General features: G+C 43.8%; 1 protein-coding gene across 1 annotated transcript in view; it reads right to left on the bottom strand.

Moving 5' to 3' along the window:
* Positions 1-23228, bottom strand: part of fbxl17 (F-box and leucine-rich repeat protein 17) — a 256289-nt gene that overhangs the window by 65244 nt on the left and 167817 nt on the right. Inside the window, exon 9 of the mRNA XM_069683066.1 lies at positions 13005-13081. Coding sequence (XP_069539167.1) covers positions 13005-13081 — 77 coding nt within the window. The remainder of the gene's footprint in view (positions 1-13004; positions 13082-23228) is intronic.

The following is a 23228-nucleotide window of genomic DNA, read 5'->3' as shown; positions in this document are numbered from 1 at the left end:
ATCTCCCTAAAGGGCTCCGCTAAACATTATCAGAGAGAGCCAGGGCTATCTATAGAACTCACAGCAGGGTGCTTAAACTATTAAACACTCACAAATCCGGACACCAACACACATCAGCACCCACGTAACCTGCAGGACAGCTCCATTCACACCTCAGAGAGAGGAGGGGGAGGAATACGAGGGGAGAGGGACGGAGTTAGAGAGCAAGACAGTGAGGGAGAGGAAGGGAGGAGGGTGGCAATGCTCAGGAAAATAAAGGAGATAACCACAGAGAGAAAGAGAATCCTCCAAGTCATTATAGCAGTACTGAGCATTTTACACCTGTCTACAGGCTGTATTAGTGCGGCTCCCAGGCACTGGCGCAGTGGATTTGATGCTGCCTCTGGAGAAATACTTGTCATATCTACACACACATACACACACACGAAGGAACTAATAAGAAAAATAAGAAAATGCAATGTCTCACTTCTATAAACAAAAACCTTATAGCCAGCAATAACAGGGACATCTTCTACAACTTACACAGCTTGGTGTTATTAAGTCCCACGGGCACACTTACAGCACGCAGTTATTGGGAGCTACAGGGCTGAGAAGATGCTGAGAGAGGAGGTGGAGGAGGAGATAGAGAGGAGAGAGATAGAACAAATGGACCATTTATAACAAAGCTTCATAAACACACATGGGGCCTCTTGTTGCAAAAGCTTCTTTCTATCCAGAGCAGAAACATTACGGTCCTACAGCAGCTCATAGATACACATCCTTTTGCAGCACGCACACACACACACAGGGATACATGCATCTGTGTACACACAGACAAACATACATTTACATATAAATCTGAATATAAACAGTCATTTGAATCCTTCTTCTCCGTAGACTTAAGCCTCAAATAACAGAGGCTTAAGATTTTTTACCCAGAAAGTTACAGCAAAGCATGTGTGCTGAAATTTGATAGAGTGAGTGAAGGAAGATATTAACATGAGCTCCAATGTTCAGAAGTGTGTGTGTATGTGATAGCGTCTGGGTGTGTGTTAATGCAAACGGTACTTTTTGGTGGCTGTAATCCCCAAAGTAAGGGGTGTGTGTGTGTTAGTTGGAGAGAGAGAAAGAGTAAGTGTGTGTTTGTGTGTGTGTGACCAGTATAAGATGGTAGACAGCGTAAGCCCCAGCCTTCACAGCTTAAGCCCCCCTCTCTTTTCTCCCCCATAAGGCAAACAGTGGATAGACCACAGGGCTTAGCTGGAGAAAGAGGAGGAGAGGACAATATATGGAAACTAATTCAATTTCAGCCTCTGTGCGCTGCTCCCCAATCTGCAAATACCACCACGGGCTGATGTAAGGAAATGGAAATCTGGACTTATATACTCAGCGACACACTATGAAGAATGTGTAGATTGGAACCCTATGGAAGAGTACTTATGCACTCGAGCAGCAGTCATCCTGCTAAATGCCTTCCCTCTGCGGAGGTTCAAGTCCAGCCTCTCGAGCCGTTTCTGCTCCCTCTTTACCCGTCACCCTCTCAATTTTCCTCAAGATCAACTAATGAACTTTCCAAACTTGCAAATGATGGGAAATGGTCATCCTTCATCTTCTGTACGGAGAGGCTGCTTTGCAGTTTCCATGGCTGAAGCCAAAGCAAACTTTTTTTTTTTCTGGTAGAGACATTCTTTACTTACTCTAAGGGTTTGTACTTATTTCATTTCAAACTTAGTAGTACAAAGAAAAAAACAATTCCAGTGTCAGGTTGCAAAAAAAATTGAAAATAAGATTGCCGTGTTACAATGGCAACTGTCAGTGGGTGGGATATGTTAAGCTGCAAGCAATTTGTCCTCAAAGTTGACGTGTAGGAAGCAGGAAAAATGGAAACAGGAAACAAATTGTGATGGGTAGACGAGCGGGTCAGAGCATCTCCAAAACTGCAGCTCTTGTGGAGTGTTCCCGCTCTGCAGTGGTCAGAACCAAAAGTGCTCCAAGGAAGGAAAACCAGTAAACCGGCGACAGGGTCATGGGCGGCCAAGGCTCATTGACGCACATGGGGAGCGAAGGCTGGCCCGTGTGGTCCGATCCAACAGAAGAGCTACTGTTGCTCAAATTGCTGAAAAAGTTAATGCTGGTTATGAGAGAAAGGTGTCAGAACACACAGTGCATCGGGCTGTGTAGCCGCAGACCGGCCAGGGTGCCCATCCTGACCCCTGTCCACTGCCTAAAGCGCCTACAATGGACACATGAGCATCACAACTGGACCAGGAGCAACGGAAGAAGGTGACCTGGTCTGATGAATCTTGTTTTCTTTACATCATGTGGGCGCGTGTGAATGCCTGAGAAGACATGAAGAAGTACCAGGATGCACTATGGGAAGAAGGTGAGCTCGTGGAGGCAGTGTGATGCTTTGGGCAATGTTCTGCTGGGAAACCTTGGGTCCTGCCATTCATGTGGAATGGACACGTACCACATACCTGAACATTTTTGCAGACCAAGTACACCCCTTCATGGAGACAGTATTCCCTAATGGCAGTGGCCTCTTTCAGCAGGATAATGCGCCCCACTCTGCAAGAGTTCAGGAATGGTTTGAGGAACACGACAAGTTCAAGGTGTTGACTTGGCCTCCAGATTCCCCAGATCTCAATCCAACCGAGCATCTGTGCGATGTGCTGGACAAGCAAGTCCGATCCATGGAGGCCTCACCTCACAACTTATAGGACTTAAAGGATCTGATGCTAATGTCTTGGTGCCAGATAGCTCAGCACACCTTCAGAGGTGCAGTGGTGTCCATGCCTCAACGGGTCAGGGCTGTTTTGGTGGGACCTAAGGGGGACTTACACAATATTGGGCAGGTGGTCATAATGTTATGGCTGATTGTTGTATGTCTCATGGTACTTCTTTTTAGTAAAATTTACCTGACAAACATATACCATTATTGAAATGTATTAAATGTATATAATTGTAATTAATTATTTCAGTCATGTTTTAGGACAAAACACAAAACAATACTTGGTTTTAATTAGCGTTCGATTTCTTGTCTCATTTTATGTGCCTTTTAACTGAAAATTTTTACCCTGCTTAAAAAACTACTTTTTCTAAACTATTCTAAATGATTAATTTCTTGATTCACCAAACAACAGTTAAGATCAAATAATTATTAAAATGTTAGTTGCAGCTCTTAAAAACACAAAGGAAATAGTACCATCCTGTAGCTTCAGCATCCAGGTGGTGTTGCAGTAGCACCACAGTCCGACTCTGCGCTCGGTGTAATGCTGCTTGTTTTCCCCGCGGCGCAGGCACTCTCATTGATTTGCAGAGATAATAACCCACTTTATGGGTCTTTGCCCTCACCATGTCCAGTAGCACTCTGCAACATATGTTACTCTCTCGACGTCCCACTGTCTCTCCAGCACCTCGAGGAGAAAACACACAGCTTATGAACTCTCTTATAGGTGCTATTTCTGTGTGCGTCTGCTGCAGTTGTTTTTAGGGTCTCTGCGTGATGGGGAAAAGGGTCATAGGAGGTGGCCTGAGGGCTTGGCCTCCTCCTGATTCCATTGTTTTACGCTTAATGGAATTGATGTCAGTGGGATTGCGCCTGGGTAGGTGTAGTGTCAGGTTGTGTTGTGATGGTTGCACTTGTCTACATTTAAGTCACCAGCTATATAAAAAGTATATGCTTATATTCACAGCCCAGTGGGCAGTATTGATTTTTTACTCTAAAGGAAAATCTAATCAATAAAAATAACCTAATCCGACTCAATAATGCTTCTCCATAATTCATGTGCATTATCACCTTAATCAATTATACATGTATCATTAAAGGGGGGGTATAATGCTAATTTTTATGCTTCATATTTCACTCTGCGATAACTGTGGAGTAGCTTAGCATAATTTACAGTTAAAAAAACACACACTGGTGCTCTGTGCCGGCCCTCATACAGTCTCTGCCACTCAATCAGCTCTTTCCCTTTAAGAAACCCCGCCCCTAAAAGTCTGCTTTCTTCTGATTGGCCAGCTCTCCAAAGCCAGCGTGTAAAAAAAACAGTGTGAAACCCGGTGTTCACAGCGGCCTACAGACTGAGCTGGGAAGCCTGGGAATTAATCCAACATACTTTACCTACAGATTTGAAACTTCACCCACATTAAGTCTGGACATCCAACATTGTAACATTATATATATGTGTCTTAAAATGTGAAAGCATAAAACCCCCTCTTTAAGTTGTTATAGTATAACTCTTAAATATCAGACCCCGCATAAAAAGAGCAGTTGCATGATTTTTGGTGGTACCTAAGCTGGATTCAAACACACCTAATCAGCTTAAGTTTAAAAAAATATCTGCCAGACTTTCAATAACACCAAGGTATTAAAAAAAATGCCTGTCAGGTTTAAAAACACTATTATGAGGCCTTTATTAATGCACCCATGCATACTAAACTTCAAACGAAGAAACCAAATCCCTTTTCCTACTCAACATACACACACACAAGCACACTCAGCAGTGATAGAGACAGACATCTATTGTCTGCTGCCTTTCTCTCCTTTGCAGCCCACATAAATCTGTCGAACCGCTCTGCGCATTTTAATCGACTGCTTTAAGAGTTACATTATTTACCTACTGGATGCCAGACACAGAGGAGCAAACAAGCTATTACACTATCTTAGTTTACATCACATTATGTTTCACAGCACTTACACTGTATGGGGTGAATAACTGCTTGGTAAACAAACAAGATGGAGGGAACACAAACAAGAGCTTAAAGAGAAATAGAGATGTGAAAAAGGAAACGACGAAGGGATTTACACGTTGATGTATGTAAGCAGTGGGAGCAGAAGAGATGCTTCCTTTTATGTCATTACCATATCACCGCAAGGTTTAAACATGCCACATGTATATACAAAAACGGATCATCTCCTTCAAGTCCTGCTCCCTGTGTTTTATTGCACTGGTTCTAATATTGTGTGGCATTTTAAAAATGGCACCATGCCATGCAGCCCTGGCTGGCAAGCAAAGGATTTTGTGCTAAAGGCTTTGACATGCACATCAATCCCACAAATAGTGCAGAATAATAAAAGTGAATACTGGCTTAAGGTTAAAAGCTAGTGCAGTAACTCTTGAGCTTTGAGTTTACCCTAATGGCCTCATCATACTGTATATGTGAGCCAAACAATCACATGTCATTTTCATAGTCGCTAAGATAGTTACCATGCTTTTTCTGCTGCTTTTATGCTAAGTAACCTCACCTTGTAAAAGCACTATGATACTCAAGGGACTGAGTGTGTATCAAAATTTCCCCGGCGGCAAGGGAAACCTGTTAAAGTCCACAAAAGCTCGCAGAAAGGCAAGAAGAGAGTCGCACAAACACGCATACATGAGTGAAGACGCACGCATGCAGCCATACTTCATCCCTCTGCTCAAGGGGAGGGGCAGGGAAGCCCCATCTATCAACGTTCAGTGCATTTAGAGTAAAGCGCCTCAGATGAAAGTGAGAGCTGAAAGATGAATGGAAAGAGGGATGAGAGGAGAAAAGAGAGGAAGAAGGGGTTTGGTAATGGAACAGGGTTCATAGCAGGGAAATGTAGATGCATGTTAAGTATGAGAGAGCTGAGAACTCGGTGATTAAATAAGAGAATAAGACGCTAAAAACTGAGTGACAACAATAATCCCACAAGCTGACACATGGGTAAATACAGATGGACATGACAATGAAATGCACAATCTGAGAAGCTCAGTCCTTCTTATACAACTAGGCAACACAATCACAGCAGTCTGGAAGATGGGCTGTCAGTGTTAGGATTTCTTATTAGGTGCTTTATAGATGCAAAGTAGGAGGCGCTTCTTCAGAGAGGATTTTTTTGCACTTTTAATTCCCTAGTTCCCGTGAACTTTATCTTTTAATTTCTGCAACATAGAACCAGAGTTACCTGGATGTTTGTTTTTAAATGTTTACTTTTTTGGCCTTTTATGTGTTTATTGAGAGGGAGAGGATAGTGGATAGTGTCGTTAACAGGGGAAGAGAGAATGGGGCTGACACAGCACAGGGCCGAGGACGGGAGACGAACCCCGTGGGCCGCCGCATCGAGGACTGTAGCCTCTGCATATGGGACGCACAATTTTACTGCTGAGCCAAACCAGGTCCTGTGGGCAGCATGGTGGTACAGTGTTTAGCACTGTCACCTCACAGCAAAAAGGTTCCTGGTTCAAATCCCGGTTATGGCGGCGGGGTGTTTGCATGGTCTCCCCATGGGTTCTCTCCATTGCCAGAAGGTTCCTGGTTCGAATCCCGGTTATGGCGGCGGGGTGTTTGCATGGTCTCCCCATGGGTTTTCTCCTTGCAAGAAGGGTTCTTGTTCAAATCCCGGTTATGGCAGCAGTGAGTTTGCATGTTCTCCCCATGGGTTCTCTCCATTGCCAGAAGGTTCCTGGTTCGAATCCCGGTTATGGCGGCTGGGTGTTTGCATGGTCTCCCCATGGGTTCTTTCCATTGCAAGAAGGTTCATGGTTCAAATCCCAGCTCGGGCAGCAAGGTGTTTGCATGGTCTCCCCGTGGGTTCTCTCTGTGTTCTCCGACTTCCTCCCACAGTCCAAAGACACGCTTGTTCATTGGTGACTTGCCCATAGGTGTGAATGTGAGCTAGAAAGTTTGTCTGTGTATGTGTCAGCCCTGTGATTGACTGGTGACCTGCCCAGGTGTGTCCCGCCTCTCGCCCAATGACAGCTGAGATCGTCTCCATCCCCTGCAACCTTTAACGGGATCATTCATATAGCAATTGCAAACTATACACTCAACAGAAGCAGGACCCTATTCAAACTGCTGAATTTATAGTTAGGTTAGCTAAGCTTCAGCTTGTGTTGCAGCACACAAAATAGTTCACAGTTTGTCATATAAAAGTGCCCATATTCAAAACTGCTGATTCAGCCAAGTGAATCCTCTGTCCATCCAAGACTTCAGAGTGTTTAAAATGTCAGCCAGCTAACATTGTCTACGCGGTAAACCTTTGACTTCTATCAGTGTGGAGGCCTGAAATCCCTCTCACTTTAGCTACTCTATAGCAGCTCTGCTTGAAGTCCTTTTAAATACAGACCAAAGCTGCTCCGTCTCCCACCTCTCACTCTCGCACTCCCACAGGTGTCTTTCTCGATCTTGTATTCGCACAGATGTACACAGGAGGCCGTGACTGACAAGGTAAGGGATCGTGGGGAGGCGTGCGGGTGAAAGAGGAGAATTACCATATGTAAAGAACGGAGGTGCCAAGGTCTCTCTTTTTGTCTCTGGATAAAGCAGGCGGGCTAAGAGGGACAAGATAAGCACAGGTACATGTACACACTCAAGAGGGCACACACACTAATGGATGCAAGTGAATGCAAAACACACACACACGGAAGAACAAAAGAGGCACAGGGACAATAAGTGCGAGAGTGAGAGGAGGCGAGGGGGTTTCGGTGTCTATCCAGGTGTGTTGCACACACAGTATGTGCAACCTGCTGTGTATAGGTCAGTAAAGGAGGATGGCAGTGATGGTGTGGAGATCTGATTAGCACTGGGAGCGAGGCTGAGGACGGTTTCTCATCAGGATCGGCTTTCAAACCAACGTTAAAGTGGCGCTTTTATTTCTGCAGAGGAGTGGGTAAACGAGACCCTGCTGCATACGGGAGAAAGGAAGCTAGGTGGTCCTGTTTTTATTTTGTTTTAGCGTGTGTTTAAAGTTTAAAATTGGGGAAGTGTCGGAGAGGCCTGTTTTTTTTGTACTTTTTCAGCCGAGATAAGCATGTCATATCACCACTTTAACTAATGTAACAGGACATGTAAATACATAATCACTGGATGTGTTGGAAAGTGTCTGTGCAGCCCTGGAAGTCTTGAAGTGGCAGTGGTAAGTGGGCACTCTGTAGATTAAGGGGTTCTTACACAACAGGGTCAGGACTTGAAATTGCTAAAGCTGGAGGGTCCCTGTGAGAAAAGATGAGTTGTATTATTTAAATAACACTGGGTCTAAGGGTGATGCCAAATGTGTTCCACATGGATTCATGCTTTTGGAGTAACAAGAACTACAGAGTGCTCCTCATGTGCGATGAGATGGGTGCACTTAATACAGTTGTTCTGGATATTTTTGATGACTTCTTCTGTAGAGTCAATAGTTATAGAGTAGTTATGATTGATTCATATATAATGCTAATAACGTTTTTTAAATTAAATTAACCACACATGAAAAACTAACCAAGTCTTTTTGTTGATGTTCAAAATGGGTTTGGTTGATGAGTATTATTCTTTTCATAGTGGGGATGTGTTGTGTCTGGGTATAGGGGCGGCTGTGGCTCAGTGGTCGAGTAGGTCGTCTTTGACTCGGAAGGTTAGAGGTTCGATCCCCAGCTCCCTCACTCTACATGTTGATGTATCCTTGGGTAAGACACTAAACCCCAAGTTGCTTATTGGTGTGTGAATGTGACGACTGATTGACAGTTGGGCACTTTATGTAGCAGTCTCTGCCATCAGTGTGTGAAAGGTTGAATGTGACATTTAGTGTAAAGCTGCTTGGAGTGGTCGCAAGACTAGAAAAGCGCTATATAAGCACAGTTTACCATATCTTTACTTACATTTTCTGCCTCTTTAGTTGATCCTGGTTTATGGGCACATATTAGTGGTGATGCACACAATTTCATGCTAACTTATGGGTGTAGTGGGTGTTGATAGCTTTGGAAATTTTCAGGAAGACAGACCAACATTCCTGAAAAGTAAGAAAAACCAATGTGTACAAAAAGAAAACGGAGTGTCGAATGAAAGATGGAGGATTCTTTGGAGGATGCTTTTGGAGGTTGTACAAAAATGTAAAGAAGCGTTACCATTATTAATTTTTAATCATTAGTTAAAGGTGTGAACGAGCTACTTAAATATATATGCGAATCTAACATCTGGATGAAAGAATCCAGGTGTTTAACAGGCCTTTAAACTGTGCTAAATGAAAGCAAAATGTTATTTCAGCTAATCAGCTTTCATGTTCTTTGATGAATGAGAGAAGTCCAGGAAGTTTTTGTTTTCCTTTTCCTCAGCATTAATAGCCCTTTCAGCGAGATCATTACGCCAAAAAAAGCTCTATCCTCACTTTTTCCGTTTGTTTCCTCTTCCGCACAAAATAATCTCCCAAACCATCTGCACTGAGAGTAAAATTACATGTTGCCTTGCTCTCTCTTTCTGTCATCTAAACCTGTCTTTATGTCTCTCTCTGTCTGTCCTCAAGGCTCCTATAAAAATCACACAGGAAGCGAACGCTGGCAGGAAAAAACAGAACACTCAAACGCAAGAGGCTTGTGGACATCTCAAATGCACTCAGAGAGGCCATTAATAAAAATAATTAGCAGAGGAGATGGGCGGAAAAAACGGGGGCCGGCTTGGCTGATGTGAAATCTCATTTCTGTTATTTAATTTATCAGAGGCTGAAGCAGGAAATCCACCAATCATTTTGTTAGAGCGCAGAGCTCCGACAACAGGCATCTCTATCCTGGGAGGACATACATGTACACACTCGCACATTAATACACACAGATCCAATCTGAAGCCAAAAGGGGGCCGAAGGGGTCATTAGTGAAGGAAGAAGATCAGATATCACCAATTCATCTTGGTCAGAATGATTAGAGAGACAGAGAGAAGGAGAGGGATGTATGGAGGGGAGGTTGTGTGCATTCCTGGTTTAATGTACTATTGTGATCTTGGAGTCATTAATCAAACACCGGTGGACACACGCCCACTAAACGTTTCACACACACACACAGTTAAGGCTCAGGTTCAGAGGGGTCAGGGTGATTATTGTCGCTGTAACTTACAGAAGTCAGCAGAAAACTGCAGCTCCTGTTGGAGAGGAATACGGTAAAGGAGCAATTCGCTCGTGGTTTCGCCCATTCTACATTCCTACAACACCCAGCATGCATTGTGACCCTCCCTCTGAAAGGAACGGCCCAGCGAGAGACGCTGGAGCGAAATACTACCGTTTTCCAGTCAAAGACATTGATCGCCGCAGGCAATGGCTCAGAGCGGTGCAGAATCTGAAACACGAAGAGAATATACCGGTGGATCGTCTAAGAAGTCTTAAGGTCTGCTGTCTACATTTCAAACCTGATCATTTTGAACGGGACATGACATCGGAGGCGGGCTTCCTAGATTGAGGAAGTGTAGTTTAGCGAGGTTTTCCAGGGTCCATTGGAGAAGTGGATAGCGTCCTCCAATGGACCCTGGAACACAGAGCAAAATTGCATTTTTCCTACCATAATGGCATTCGCTCCCCATAATAGTGTGATAGGACTGAGGTTGAAAATTGGCAAACTGGCCCTTTAAATCTGTGGTCAAACACGTGATATAATGACCACTTTGGTAGGGAACCTTTGAGAAAAGTCCCTGGCATTTCAATATCTTCTTTGCATATCTGTTGTCATTACAAATTAAAACAACTGAAAGGACAAACAAACAAGTGAAAGCACACAGAGAGAAAAAGGATGGAGTTTATAATTGTCAGAAAAGTAGCCAGTAGCTGGAGTTGTAAATTGTTAACTGGCTAATACCTCATTCAGACACATGATGATGCGGCCTGCCAATAAAGCTCAATAGGAAAAACTGTGTTCCAAGATGTCGCCCGATTCACTTCTTTGAGAGTTTTCCACTGGCTGCATACGCTAAGACCTATTTTCAGGCTTGGACTGATGTTCGACTTTAGCAGGCCACTTGAGAGGAAACAAGTTAGAGACTTCCTGTTTCCAAGCCAGCTGACTTCCTCCTGGCTTTCACACGTACTTTTTCAAATTCTGCTCAGAGATTAGTCATTCCAGGGAGTTTTTGGTCTGGAGAAAATGTCTCATTTAGAGACACTTCCTTTGTCATGACTGTGTGTTAGGGCGTCATCATGTTCCTGAGGGTTTGGGTCAAAATGTGTCACTTTACATAGCTTTGTGCTGTTCCTGATCTAGGTTGAATTGGCTTTATAATTACTGCTCCAGTTTTCTTCCACGAGATTCTTTTCTACATGAGAATTTAGTTCCAGTTTACAGACTTTTAAATCACTATCCAACTACCCAACAGGAACTAGCAAACAAGACAGAGAGTGTGCATTAATTGGACCAGCAGAACAACCACAACCACAACAGGTCTGTTTAAGTAGAATATGAATGCTTTGTTTTAAAGCTAACCACTTGTTGGGTTTACGGCCCATGTCATATATTGGTCCCTGTAAGAAAAGGGGGTATAATACAGCATCATACAAGTCAAGTTCATCTGTAAATCCCTAGTTCACAAACCAAGTCTCAGTGGGCTTAACAGACCCCCACAAAAAAACAGCCTCAGACTTAGCCTAAGCTCCCTAAGCTCTGGAGAAAACACCATGAGACTAACAAGCAGAGGGCTTGTTTCTATTATCTCAGTCGTCCCTTTGTGCAATTTCCAATAAGTTAATTATTCAGACAATAGCAAGTTTAAAACAACTAAAGCAGTATTGTCTTAGACAGAGAACTGGAATAGAAAAAGCACAGACTACTTAAGTTCAAATGCAAAACACACCTGCTTAAAGTCGCCAAGTGAAGGAAACTGCATGTGGCAAACAAGCACAAGACTCTTTGGTTTGTCATCTCATTAGTCCCTTTGTGCAATTTTAAAAGGCAAATTTGAAAAGAAATTTATGCAGACAACGTGAGTTTGCATAATGGAAAAGCAAGGAAAAACAAGCTCACACAATACCCACTTACAGTACAAGGGACATAAAGTCAGATTAAACTTACCTTAACAATCAAGGTCAAGGAAGCATGTTACATCCCAGTTTGGGATCTCTCATCATCATCTCTTTGTTTTTGGCTAACCGCCGGGGTCAGCCCTACACATCTGTATGTGACTAACTGACTGACTGACCAAGAGAGAGTTGCGACATCGCAGTGGCGGATCATGGAGCATATTGGACCTCCACTGACGCGACTCTCTGTCTATACGGCTCTGGATACTTTGTTCGGGGAGTAGTGGGACTGCTCGTCCGCTGCTCGTCCGCTGTCCTCACCTACGTCCGCAGCGCGCACCTGCTTTTAAACACGTTGTCATCGGCCTCATAAAGACAGTCCTTGTAACACATGGCCCACAAAAGCGCACATTGACCTGATGCGGTCAGCCACGCACTAGGTTTTGATCTAGATGATGCAAATTCTGGGTTTGTGATATGTAAATTTAAATCTTCATTTTCAATCTTCATTTTTGTCACACTGGTGCTCTGTGCAGGCCCTCATACAGCCTCTGCCTGAAACGACTCCCCAAAACCACCACTTCCTTCTGATTGGCCGGCTCTCCGAAGCCTGCTGAGTCGTCACAAATGACTCCAACATACTTTTACCTACAGATTTAAAACTTCACCCACGTTTAGTCTGGACATCCAACATTGTAACATTATATATATGTCTTAAAATGTGAAAAAGCATAATACCCCCTCTTTAAAAATGAAACAAAACTAGTGAGAAAAAAAAAACCTTTAGATGTTGTTATAATAAGTACCTTACCAGTAGCCACCTAAAAGCAAAGGTTGGCTACATTTGTGGAAGTCCAAGGATACACACATACAGAACACAAACAAAACACACATATATAAAACAGCATTGCAACAACTAAACTCCCACGCAAGGAATCAAATAATTCATGCAAGCAGAGTCAGCATTGCAGCATTGATGCTTGAGTGCTAAAGTACTCCAACTGTGGATTGCATAAAAGACTCAAATATTCTGCAAAAACTCAGGGCCAAATATGTTGCTGCTGGCTCGGTTCAGTTCAGAGCATTTCGACTTGAAGTCGAACATCTCTGAACTGCACCGAGGAGATCCGGCGAACATTACTTTATTCTGTGTGAACTTTCCAATAATATTTTTACTGTTTGCAAGTCTCGTTAGGGGCTGAGTCGTAAAATCAAATGAGTCCTGAATCACGGTAGTGACGCGGGGTAATAACGCTTGTGATAATAATGTCGGAGGTTGACTGCAACAAAGGGACAGTGATTGAAAGTATCCTACCGTGGTCTGTGATTTTACAAGACACCAGGTAGAGCTCCTTCAGACTTCTGCCCTCCTTGGCGATGATTTCCACACACCTGCGGAAACACACAGAGAGAAAGAAGTATAGTTTAAAGTGTCACCTGGGGCAGCACGGCTCTGTATATTGCTTTTACTCTTTCTTCGATCTGTCTCACTGAAAATCATGCAGCTTTCTTTCCCTAAAACTCCTCCTTGGCACACACGGGATTATTCCAAAGCAAAGGTTAAACAGTGCAGCTGCAGGGTCACAACTCCTCACACATCCTGCCTCTGCTTCTTTTAACACACACATTAATAATTAAACACCTGATCTGATTAAAGAACATGCACTGACACAGCGGGAGTGTGTGCGTGTGCCTGTGACACACGCGTATGCATAGCACGCCTGCTCACTTCAAAGGCGGATATCTGCATTCAGCCCAGCGCCTCAGCCCAAAGGACCTACAGCGCGTGTGTGTGTGTGTGTGTGTGTGAGAGCGAGCGTACTCCAGGGAGGGCCGAGGGGAAGATCAGAGTATCTGTATCAAATGATTCTCTTTAAATGCCTCTAATGAGAGGAGTGTGTGCAACAACTACATTTTGATCTACGCATTTGACCTATTAACCTTCAGGAGAAAATGTTTTGATCTTTACGCTGGTGTTCGAGCATGAATATTTATGAGAGAGCACACACGCGCGTACTGTACGGCGCTCGCATTAATGTGAGAGGGGAGGCGAGGGAAAAGAGGGATGTTGAGCCGTCCTCTATCGTCACGTCAGAGTGACACATGGAACAATATTGAGTTCAGGTGCTCATATACTTTCCCGCTATATGACTGACAAGTGATGTTCTGAAATGCATTGTTCATATCGCCGGCTATCCCGAGGCTTATCTCACTATAGGATGACTTGTTTAGAGACTCTGAGCTTCTGCTCTGTCAAACAGGAGCGAAAATAGGATGCAGATCAACAGGGAATTCCAGAACAGGGAAAAATTTCCCGTCGAACAAAGCAACATTTGTAAGCTTGTCTGTTTTTTTTTTCGCTCCAGGTTTCATTCAAGGTGACACCGTTCGTGGATTTTGCTTGATGTGTGACATATCACACCGCAGGATCAGGCAGGAAGACGCGCTGCTGAGAGAAAAGTTAAAATGTGTGTCATATTTCTTAAATCCTTCTTTCTGAGGGAAGCCAAAGCTGTTAAAATGTGCAGCGGCTTGTCTGCTTTAGTTCACTGGGCTGCATCTTCATATTTCACATTTTCTATTAAGTTTTGTTGCCCTGCGAGCCTCTCTGTGTTATCAGGTTGTACTTTTTCTTCTTTTTCATTGTCCTCCCACCTCTCCTTGTTTGTTTTCCTCTCTTACTACGTGCCTTTTGCGCCCACTGTTTGTCCCTTTTTTCTATTTCCTGCTGTTTTTCTCTCTCTGTGAAACAAATAAGAACAACTCCACTCTTGGAAATGAAAAAAAAAACACCAGTTGCAAGTGGTCAATCCTGACCCGACCTTGTGCCGCGGCCGGCTTTAGATTAGATTCAGTTAAGAGAGCTGGATCGCAATATGATGCAGCACATTTTGGGGATATGGCATTAGGGCTGCTAATGAATGAATGCACTGGGAAGAGGCAGGCGGCGAGGAAACAGAAAGCGGTTCAGGGATGCGGCGACGAAGGCCGAGGCGGAGTGCATCCTCTGGGAGCTTGTTACACTGTGCCCAGGGTCAGAGCAAAAGCAATTAGATCAGACATCAATGAATCAGGGAGGGAGGGAGGGAAGAGAGAGAGGGAGTAGAAATCTTTTTACTGTAGCTGGAAGTTGAACAGAGCGGGAGCATCATTGGAGGAAAGGAAACCAAAGAAGAAACAGTAAAAGGCCATTAATAAGGTCGGAGTCGGGCGGAGTGAGGGGATGGAGGATGCAGCAGAAAGTGTAAGGCCCGCTGCACACCACATGAAAGGCCTTCAAGAAGCAACAAGATCCCACCCACCTCCACTCAAACCCCAGAAGGCTCAGCTGACATGAATTAGTGATCCGCCCGCTTTCATAATGTACAGAGCCTGTGACAAAAGGCCCCGGTCGGACGCGCTGTGCATACCGAGCATTAAGACAGAGGCGATGCTGCAGGAGATGATGTGGAGAAGGAGAACATTAGGATGCAGAGTGGAGTCAACAGTGTCGTAACATGGAAGCTGCTGCTGCTGATGATGGTAAAAAGAGGTAAGAAGTGAAAGGTAGGACGAGGAGGGGTGGGGGGGACTGACAGGTTTTGGAGTGAGAAAAAAACTTTTAAGAGAGAGGAAGGAGGAAAAACGGGGGAGAGGGGAAAAAAGGGAGGATGCAGCTGAGGCAGGTGTGTGGAGATGAAGGATTAGGAGGAGGAAGTGATGAGGTGACAAAGAGAAAATGTGCACAGGAGGATCCTGATGATGAGAAAACAACGCGACATGCAGGGATGGAAATAAAGTTAAGAAAAGGAAAACGAATAAAGGAAAATGTGTCAAAAAAAAAAGGGGAGAGGAGTGGAAAAAGTAGTTAAGCGAGGAGAGGATAAACGGAGGAGGAAAGGAGGCAGAGAGCTTGAGATGACACCAATGAAGGGCAGGTTGAGGGGAAGGTTAATGAGGATGATTTGGAACAATAACAGGAAAATGAGCAGGAGGGAAAGAGTGCGAGAAGATGAAGTGTAAATGACGATGCGGACTGAATAATGGCCGAACGTCGCTCCTGCAACCACAAAGGGCAACAGATTCTCAATAACATTATTAATGCAGAAAAAAGTCCAGAGAAAGGATTGTGTTATACTGAGTTAATTCACAGCTCAAGGCCACTTTTTTTACCAATAATACGGCAATAAAACAGCTTCCATTGAAGCTGAAGGACTGCATGTTTTAGTGATTAGTGTAACCGGCAGGCAGAGAGGACCAAGAGAGCGAGTCTCATCGGGGGTCAGCGTGTGCTCGGCACAAACAGCTGGAGGTAAACAATAAAACTGTCACTCCGCTCTCGATCTCATTCTTTCAGTCACATACAAACTAAATCTAACTTCTCTTTGGTCCTCGGCATATCTGGGAATCAGGAGGATTTTTTCTTCCTTGGACACAAAGTCATAAACACATTTTCGATCATAATTTAATCACTGGACTCACACACAGCTGGACCTTGAAGACTTTGCGTAACCCTAAAACATCTTTTATATTTGATTTAATGTGGTTTTCTTGCCAGTTAATGCTGCCTGCCAAATAATTTAGCCTCCACACTGAAAGGTACAAGGCTGAATTGAAATAAAAAGGACAAAGTTACAACTACTACTACTAAAAGGAACAGGAAGGAGGGAGAACAGGATGTAACAGTTTGATCATCTCTCTGAAACACCTTTAAGGGTGTAACCGTGCTCTCGCCCAATAACAGCTGGGATAGGCTCCAGCCCCCCACGACCCCGAACAGGATAAGCAGCATATATAATGGATGGATGGATGGATGGAACACCTTACAGGAGGTGCTGAGGTGCAGAAGCAGCTTTCTATTTCAGGAGAAAAAATAGAGTAATTTGCATTGCTGGTACATAATTGCTCTTCCCTTTAAGAAGAACATTTAATTATGTTACACTATGGTACTACATCACCACTGATAATTAAAGGTAAGACACGTTTAGTGGTGTAGATTAAGGTGGAAATGCCACTTTTTTTGTAATTTTACAGTATTAAATTGCAACTCCCTACTGGCAGGCCTCTCTGCAGGCACATTCAGGCCTCTGCAGATGCGACTGGTCTTCAACCAACCCAAAACATCACACATCACTCCACTGCTCATATCCCTCCACTGGCTCCCAGTCGCGGCTCGCATTAAATTCAAAACCCTGTTGCTCGCTCTTTCACAAACACCTCTGACCTTAATGATGCTATTGATGATGATGACATTAAGGATTGACTTCTTTACGTGCTATGCACTGGCTGTCTGCACCTGCCTGAGCTTGAAGCTGTTCGTTGGCACTTACTGACTTTGTTCCCTCCTGTCTTGATCCCTGCTTGTGTTGTATTAACTCTCACATGAAAAGAGTCTAACCTCTGCTCACTGCCTTTGCAAAGCTCCGTGTCGTATTTTATTTAAAGTTATAGAAACTACTGTGGCCTTATTTCATTTGCTCTTTAAAAACTTCCATATTAAAATGCTATTTAAATGCACTTGATAGAATATTTGTAAAGAGTCTTCAATAACTTTGAATAGGTCTTGAATAATAAAGAGGGAAATGGCAGACCAGCATTATCAGAGGGATTAAATCATGACTGTATTATACTGAGGGTGAGGAAATGGACTTTTAAGTCGAGGCCAACGTATTAATGCAGCGTCTTCTTCACCTTCAGCACGGAGCTGGAGTGACTCCCAACACCTCTGACAAACTAGCGAAGCCTTTTAAAAACCCCTCCATACATCTGCTGTAATGTGAGCTCTTTCACAGCTTTGACCAGTGTATGAAACATGAAAGGACCAATAAAAAAGAGGATTAGCACTTAGAACATCATCGCGCAACCAGGAGATAACCTCTTCTTTTGAGCTCTATACTGTGCTTAAGGCTTTCTTATAGGACAACTGGCCTTTGACTGTACTGTATTTGAGTGTATGTGTGTAGGAGAGCGTGTGTTTCGTTGTACAACCAAAGGTTAAACCTGTACAAAGCCCGGTGATCAACCCTTAATCCCAGCTCAGTGTTTGATCAAACACATCTCTTTTATGAGCTTGTTGCCAAGGTCACCCGTTCGCTTAGAAACACTTAGCGGTTATTTAAGATTTATAAAGTATAGTATGTTTTTTGTGCTATTTCTTATTTAATTTCCTTTATATTTTATTGGTTATTAAGTATGTTTTGACTGCCTTCCTGTTAATTAAAGTGTCTAATTAAACTTTATTCCAGTAAAAGGGTTAGTTTTTCAGTGCTGAAGCTGGTGTTAGCATTAGCATCAGTGTCCACTGGTTTAAATCAGCTAATCTTAGCACCCAATGCTCTCTGTTGAACACAGAGATATCCAAACATACAAATTCAATCACCATATTGATTATTGTCCGAACACAGGCATCTGGAAGGAGTCCACAGCCGGTCAGAACAAGGGGATGTGGGGGACAAAGGGACTGAGGGACAACCCAGTGTTTGTGTGCAAGTGTGTAGCTTGTGCTTGTGCGTATGCGCGCATGTGTCCCCCAGAGGTGAAGCTAATCTTCTTTTATGCAGCACAGCCAGAGGTATCCAAACAGACAGGCAGCAAAGAGGAAGAATAGTGACAATACTTGAGAGAAACTGAGGTCCATATTTATCACAAAGGCTGCAGACGGTCTTCTAGCCAAACAACATGTGTAGCGCTTCTCTTTAGCTAGCCCGTCACAATGGAGCAGGAACAAAGCGGCTGCTGGGAGAATGGCTGTAGGTAGGTACACTAGCATAGTGCTCATCCCGCTCCTCACACGGCCCACAATTACACGGCTGTCTAGCCACACAAAGGGAGCAGGGAAATAGAAATGGATGATTTTGGAGCGAAGAGGGCGAAAAAGAAAGAAAGTAAGCATGAAATGTATAAAGAAAAGCGGTTGAAGGTCTAGGGAGAGGTTGGGAACATAAAGAGAGGAGGAGGAGGAGGAGGCAGCGCTGACAGACGAGACTTCAGACTTCCACGGCTGTCTTTAGACTTAATGAAATGGAAGGGCGGAGCAGCACGGAGGAGGAGAGCAAGGCAAGACAGAGTTTATACTTCTGCAGGGAACGCTCTTGCAAAATGATTCTTGCTGTAAATTTTCTTTATATCGCCCATAAATCCATACGCAAGTGTAAGGAAGCGGAGTTCTGCTTCCTCGGACACCGGGTCTCTGGAATCTGCAGCACAAAAGAACTTTAAGACTTTTTTCATCGGGCTAATATAATAGGATATAAAAATATCCAATACCTCAAAAGAGCCCTTCAGTAAGCAAATAGTTCTTACTGAGGAACAGCAACAATCTTAAAATGGAGCAATACAGCTTTTATTGAATTAGAGGGAGCGTGTTCATCGCTTTTGGAGCTGCTCAGCCTCTGATAATGTCCGCACACTTTTGTTTTGCTGCTTATTTGGGGTTTAATGAAAACTGTGTTCTCAGTAAAAAATGAGCAAAGCAATTGTTTAGTATCAGATGTTATTTCCTATCTCGAGAAGGAGCCGTTATTAAGAAAAGCAGAACGACTTCAACAACAGAGAAAATTACCTGAGAAAGGCTTCATCACAGCAATCATCACGTCCTTTTTGGTTTTGTGAAATCATGTAATTTTTTATAACTTCCTATGGATTTTATAGATGTCAGTATAGGGATGGGCATTTAGAGCAAAAAGACTATTCGAAACTCCCTCGCACACAAACACGCGGACCATTTATCACAACGCTGTTGGTTCTTTCCACGTCAATGTGTGTTCCGAAAAAACTCGCATAAAAAGCGGGGTATAATAAACTGTGCATCTTCCCTATATAACACACAGACATGGATCATTTCTCTTAAAGTGACAATCACACTGTGCATAGTTGTTGTAAAGTTATAAACACTAGTTGTATCAAAGTTTACTTTATTTTCGTGATTTGAATGAAGTTCAAACAGAACTCTCTGACGGCTGCAGACGTCTCTGGGCCTTACCCAAACCACCCGACTCCCTCTCCACTCTCTCTGAGTCTGAGTGGAAGAGTGACGGAGTGTGAGTGGGAAGGGTCAAGTTTGAGAAAGGCCCTCTATGTATCCGGTTCCGGATCTCATAGTGCAACACCCGCTTAACAGGCACCTGGCACTAATGCTTTCTTCTTCTCTTGTTATTTAATGGCGGTTAGCAAGAGTTTTCAGAAGTCCTACAGCCACCGCCTGGCGGTAGAACCACATCACAACCAGGCGCTGGAAAAAAAAGATGAGATTGTCGCTTTAACTTTTTGATTTTTTATACGAATGACTATTCGAATATTTAAAATTCATGACCCATCCCTCGTCAATAAAATGAAAAACTAGAAAAATAAAGTAGTTGTTTCTTCTCAACATCCACACCTTCAATTTACTGTCTCTGTAAGATGTGTGTTTCAAGATAAGTGTAACTGTACAAGATGTTAATAATACATGAATGCATACAACCTGCAACAGACCAACAATGCTGTTAAGTTGTTGCTGTGTCACTGATATCGTAGACTGATCCCATATTTCCTTTTTGTTAAGATAAAGTTACCCAGAAGCCAAGGCTGTAAGTTACACCTTATGTCCATATCTGCATGTGTGTTTGGTCAGTGTGTGTGTGTGTGTGTGTAAGTTCCAGCCGTCTGAATCAGGGTCTGCTTCAGCAATTAGGGCCTGGATGATTTCCCAGGCTAGCCTGCCGTACCCACCGCTCAAATGAGAATCACATTCTTATTGTGTTCCACCACCGTTAATCATGTTTTCAAACGACTCTGCAAAACGGCGGGGCATTCCAGCAGCTTGTCATCAGCCCGCTCAAAAATGTGCCGATGGGGTCATAACTGGAGCCGTAAATGCCCATCATCCCCGGCTTTCCTGTCCAACCTGGGCTTTTTTTGTTTGTCTGGGAAAGGAGCGGCGAGCACCAAATGAGTACATTCTTCAGGCCAAGGCAGCTAACGGGAAGCAGAGACATCAAGGGCCTCATGTGAGCCGCTTTCTGCTCTGATCCTCGGTTAAGTTTGGGCTCTTTGAACATTTGAAGCATTTTCTCCAGCTGAAGGGAAACAGTAGTTGCAGAGTAGTTTAATTTAGTTTATGTGTTTCACACAATAATACAAAAACTCGTGTGAGTGGGTGTAGTTAAAACCTGTAAATGGCTATGAAAACTACACGTAAACACATCCATCCATCCATTATATATACCACTTATCCTGTTCAGGGTCGCACGGGGGCTGGAGCCTATCCTAGCTGTCATTGGACGAGAGGCGGGTTACACCTGGGCTGTTACATCGCCAGTCAATCACAGGGCTGACAGACAACCATACACACCTACAGGGAGTTTTAGAGTCACAGATGAACCTAACCAGCATGTCTGTGGACCGTGGGAGGAACCTGGAGGGAACCCACACACGCATGGGGAGAACATGCAATTGAACCAAAAACCTCGCTAACCACTGCACCACCATGCCACCCCTCCTTCCTCTCCTCTAATATGCTCATTCCCGGCTGTAGAAAACCAACATGGCGGTGACCGAATGCCAAACTCAAAGCTTCATATAACCAGTCCAGAAAAACAACGTGTGATGTCATGGTGGCTACGTCCATTATTTATGCAGCCTGTGATAAAAGGGTCATACAAACATACAAAATCACAAAAACAACCCAAATAGCATCGTTCAAAAATACTCACACATGTGAAAAAGGGCTGAATTTTAGTTTAAAGAAATGAATGGAAAGACGGAGGAGATGTTGCCGTAACCATGGTAATTCGAAGCTTAATCCAAAAGGCAACTGGACTCGGTTGAAGTTCTTGAGGACGTTTCACTTCTCCTCCGAGAGGCTTCTTCAGATCTAAAAGAACTCGGTTTCCGCGTTTTTTGTCACTAATGAGGCGACATAAAACAGTGATGCTTAACAGGACTGTTTACATGTTTACACATATATGTACAGTTACTCGTCTACTACACTGCGGAACAAAGGTGTTGGGATAGATTTTTTCAGACTTTTGATTGGCCGCGATTCTTCTTCTTTTTTGCATGACCGGGTTATAGCGCCGCCTGTTGTTGTGGCATTCTCATGACAGCGTTTATGTTGTGTTTTGGCATTTTCGTGAGACACTTTTCAGGACACAATATTTTAATACAGGGAAAGCAGGAGATCTGCTGTGTGCGCATGGTCATTTAGAAGATCTAGAGGTTTCCAATAATTAATATAGAGCTCAAAAGTGCATCAGACTTCCGCGTATAAATCGCCCTAAAAAGTCGTGTTTTTATTACATACGTCAGCCACCAAATTCACCATCACACACCAGATGATTTGTCCATCTAAACCCCGAGGGAAAAGCCAGCTAAGCACTTTGTGAGGTTAAGTGGCAGTTATTCACTTTAAGCTCATCCAAATGGACAGCCTGTTGCCGTGCCAACTGACAGGCCTCCGTGATGCACATACACAAACAGCATTTTAAAGCAGATGCTCGTGAGCCAGGAGAAACCACCACCGGCCTGACATCGCTCACACATCATGGATTTCTCATAGCTCCTCGCTCTGCCTCTGCGGTTCCTTCCTCTGCTGCACCTAAGCAGTTTCCACCCCCGAGGACATGCAAGTGAGCTCCTCACCTCTAAACGAACAACTGTAGTGTAAAGCTGTGCCATGCCCCTATCTGCCTCCACGGTCAGCCCACTGCAGCCAGAACACAATAAATAACTGAGCAGAAGATGAGCACTGCCCCATGGCAGATGGTGATAACACTTACAGCCTCAGGTCTGAGTTGACTCGGCGCTGTTTGTGTGTGCGTGTGCGCGATTTTCTGTGCATGACAGAAAGTTGGTGGAGCTCTTCCCCTGTGAGATGAACAGTTAGGTTAAAGATGGTTGCCCATGATAGATGTCACCGTGGGGAATAAAAGCAGAGGATGCATCTGTTTTCTTGGTGCCTGTCTTATTTCTCAAAGTTATGGTCAGTGAGAGCAGGAGAAACATTCCTTTAAACCTCTCAGAAAACTGAACACATATTAGATTAAGTTACCACGGCATAAATTAGGCTTGTGTTTTTACATTTTAAAGAAAGCTCAAAACTAAAATTACCAACATGTGGTTGTTTGCCTCCACCAAAAGTACCAATTCACATCCATCGGCTTTTCCCACAGATTGACTGTGGCCGGGATGAGGGATACGTTTTTACATTAAACCTACCTGAAAGAACAAATTACCCTAAACAGCCTAACTAGTCCAAGTGTAATCAGGATATGTCTCAACATGTGATAGCAGACAATCTTGTGACAGCACAATGGACAGTAACAGGATGGTGGGACAGAGAACAAAGATGGTCTTGGATGCCGTGGCTCTCTTGGACCGAAACAAACGTTACCATAAAACAGATGTTATAAGATTCCCCTCAGGCCTGCTGACAGATCACTTCAACAACAATGGGACAAATATAAGCTCGCAGTGACCATCCAAATCTAATCAGTTCATCCTTTAGTCCAAGTACACACTTTTGCCAAATTTTGGAGACGCTCTCTTCCGTACACAGATTTGGCCTTTGGGGAGGCATACA

This window comes from Semicossyphus pulcher, unplaced genomic scaffold, assembly GCF_022749685.1.
Source record: "Semicossyphus pulcher isolate SPU_LCO1_2020_fin unplaced genomic scaffold, fSemPul1.0.p SCAF_6, whole genome shotgun sequence".
Classification (NCBI taxonomy): Eukaryota; Metazoa; Chordata; class Actinopteri; order Labriformes; family Labridae; genus Semicossyphus; species Semicossyphus pulcher.
This window is presented reverse-complemented; position numbering and strand designations above follow the sequence as displayed.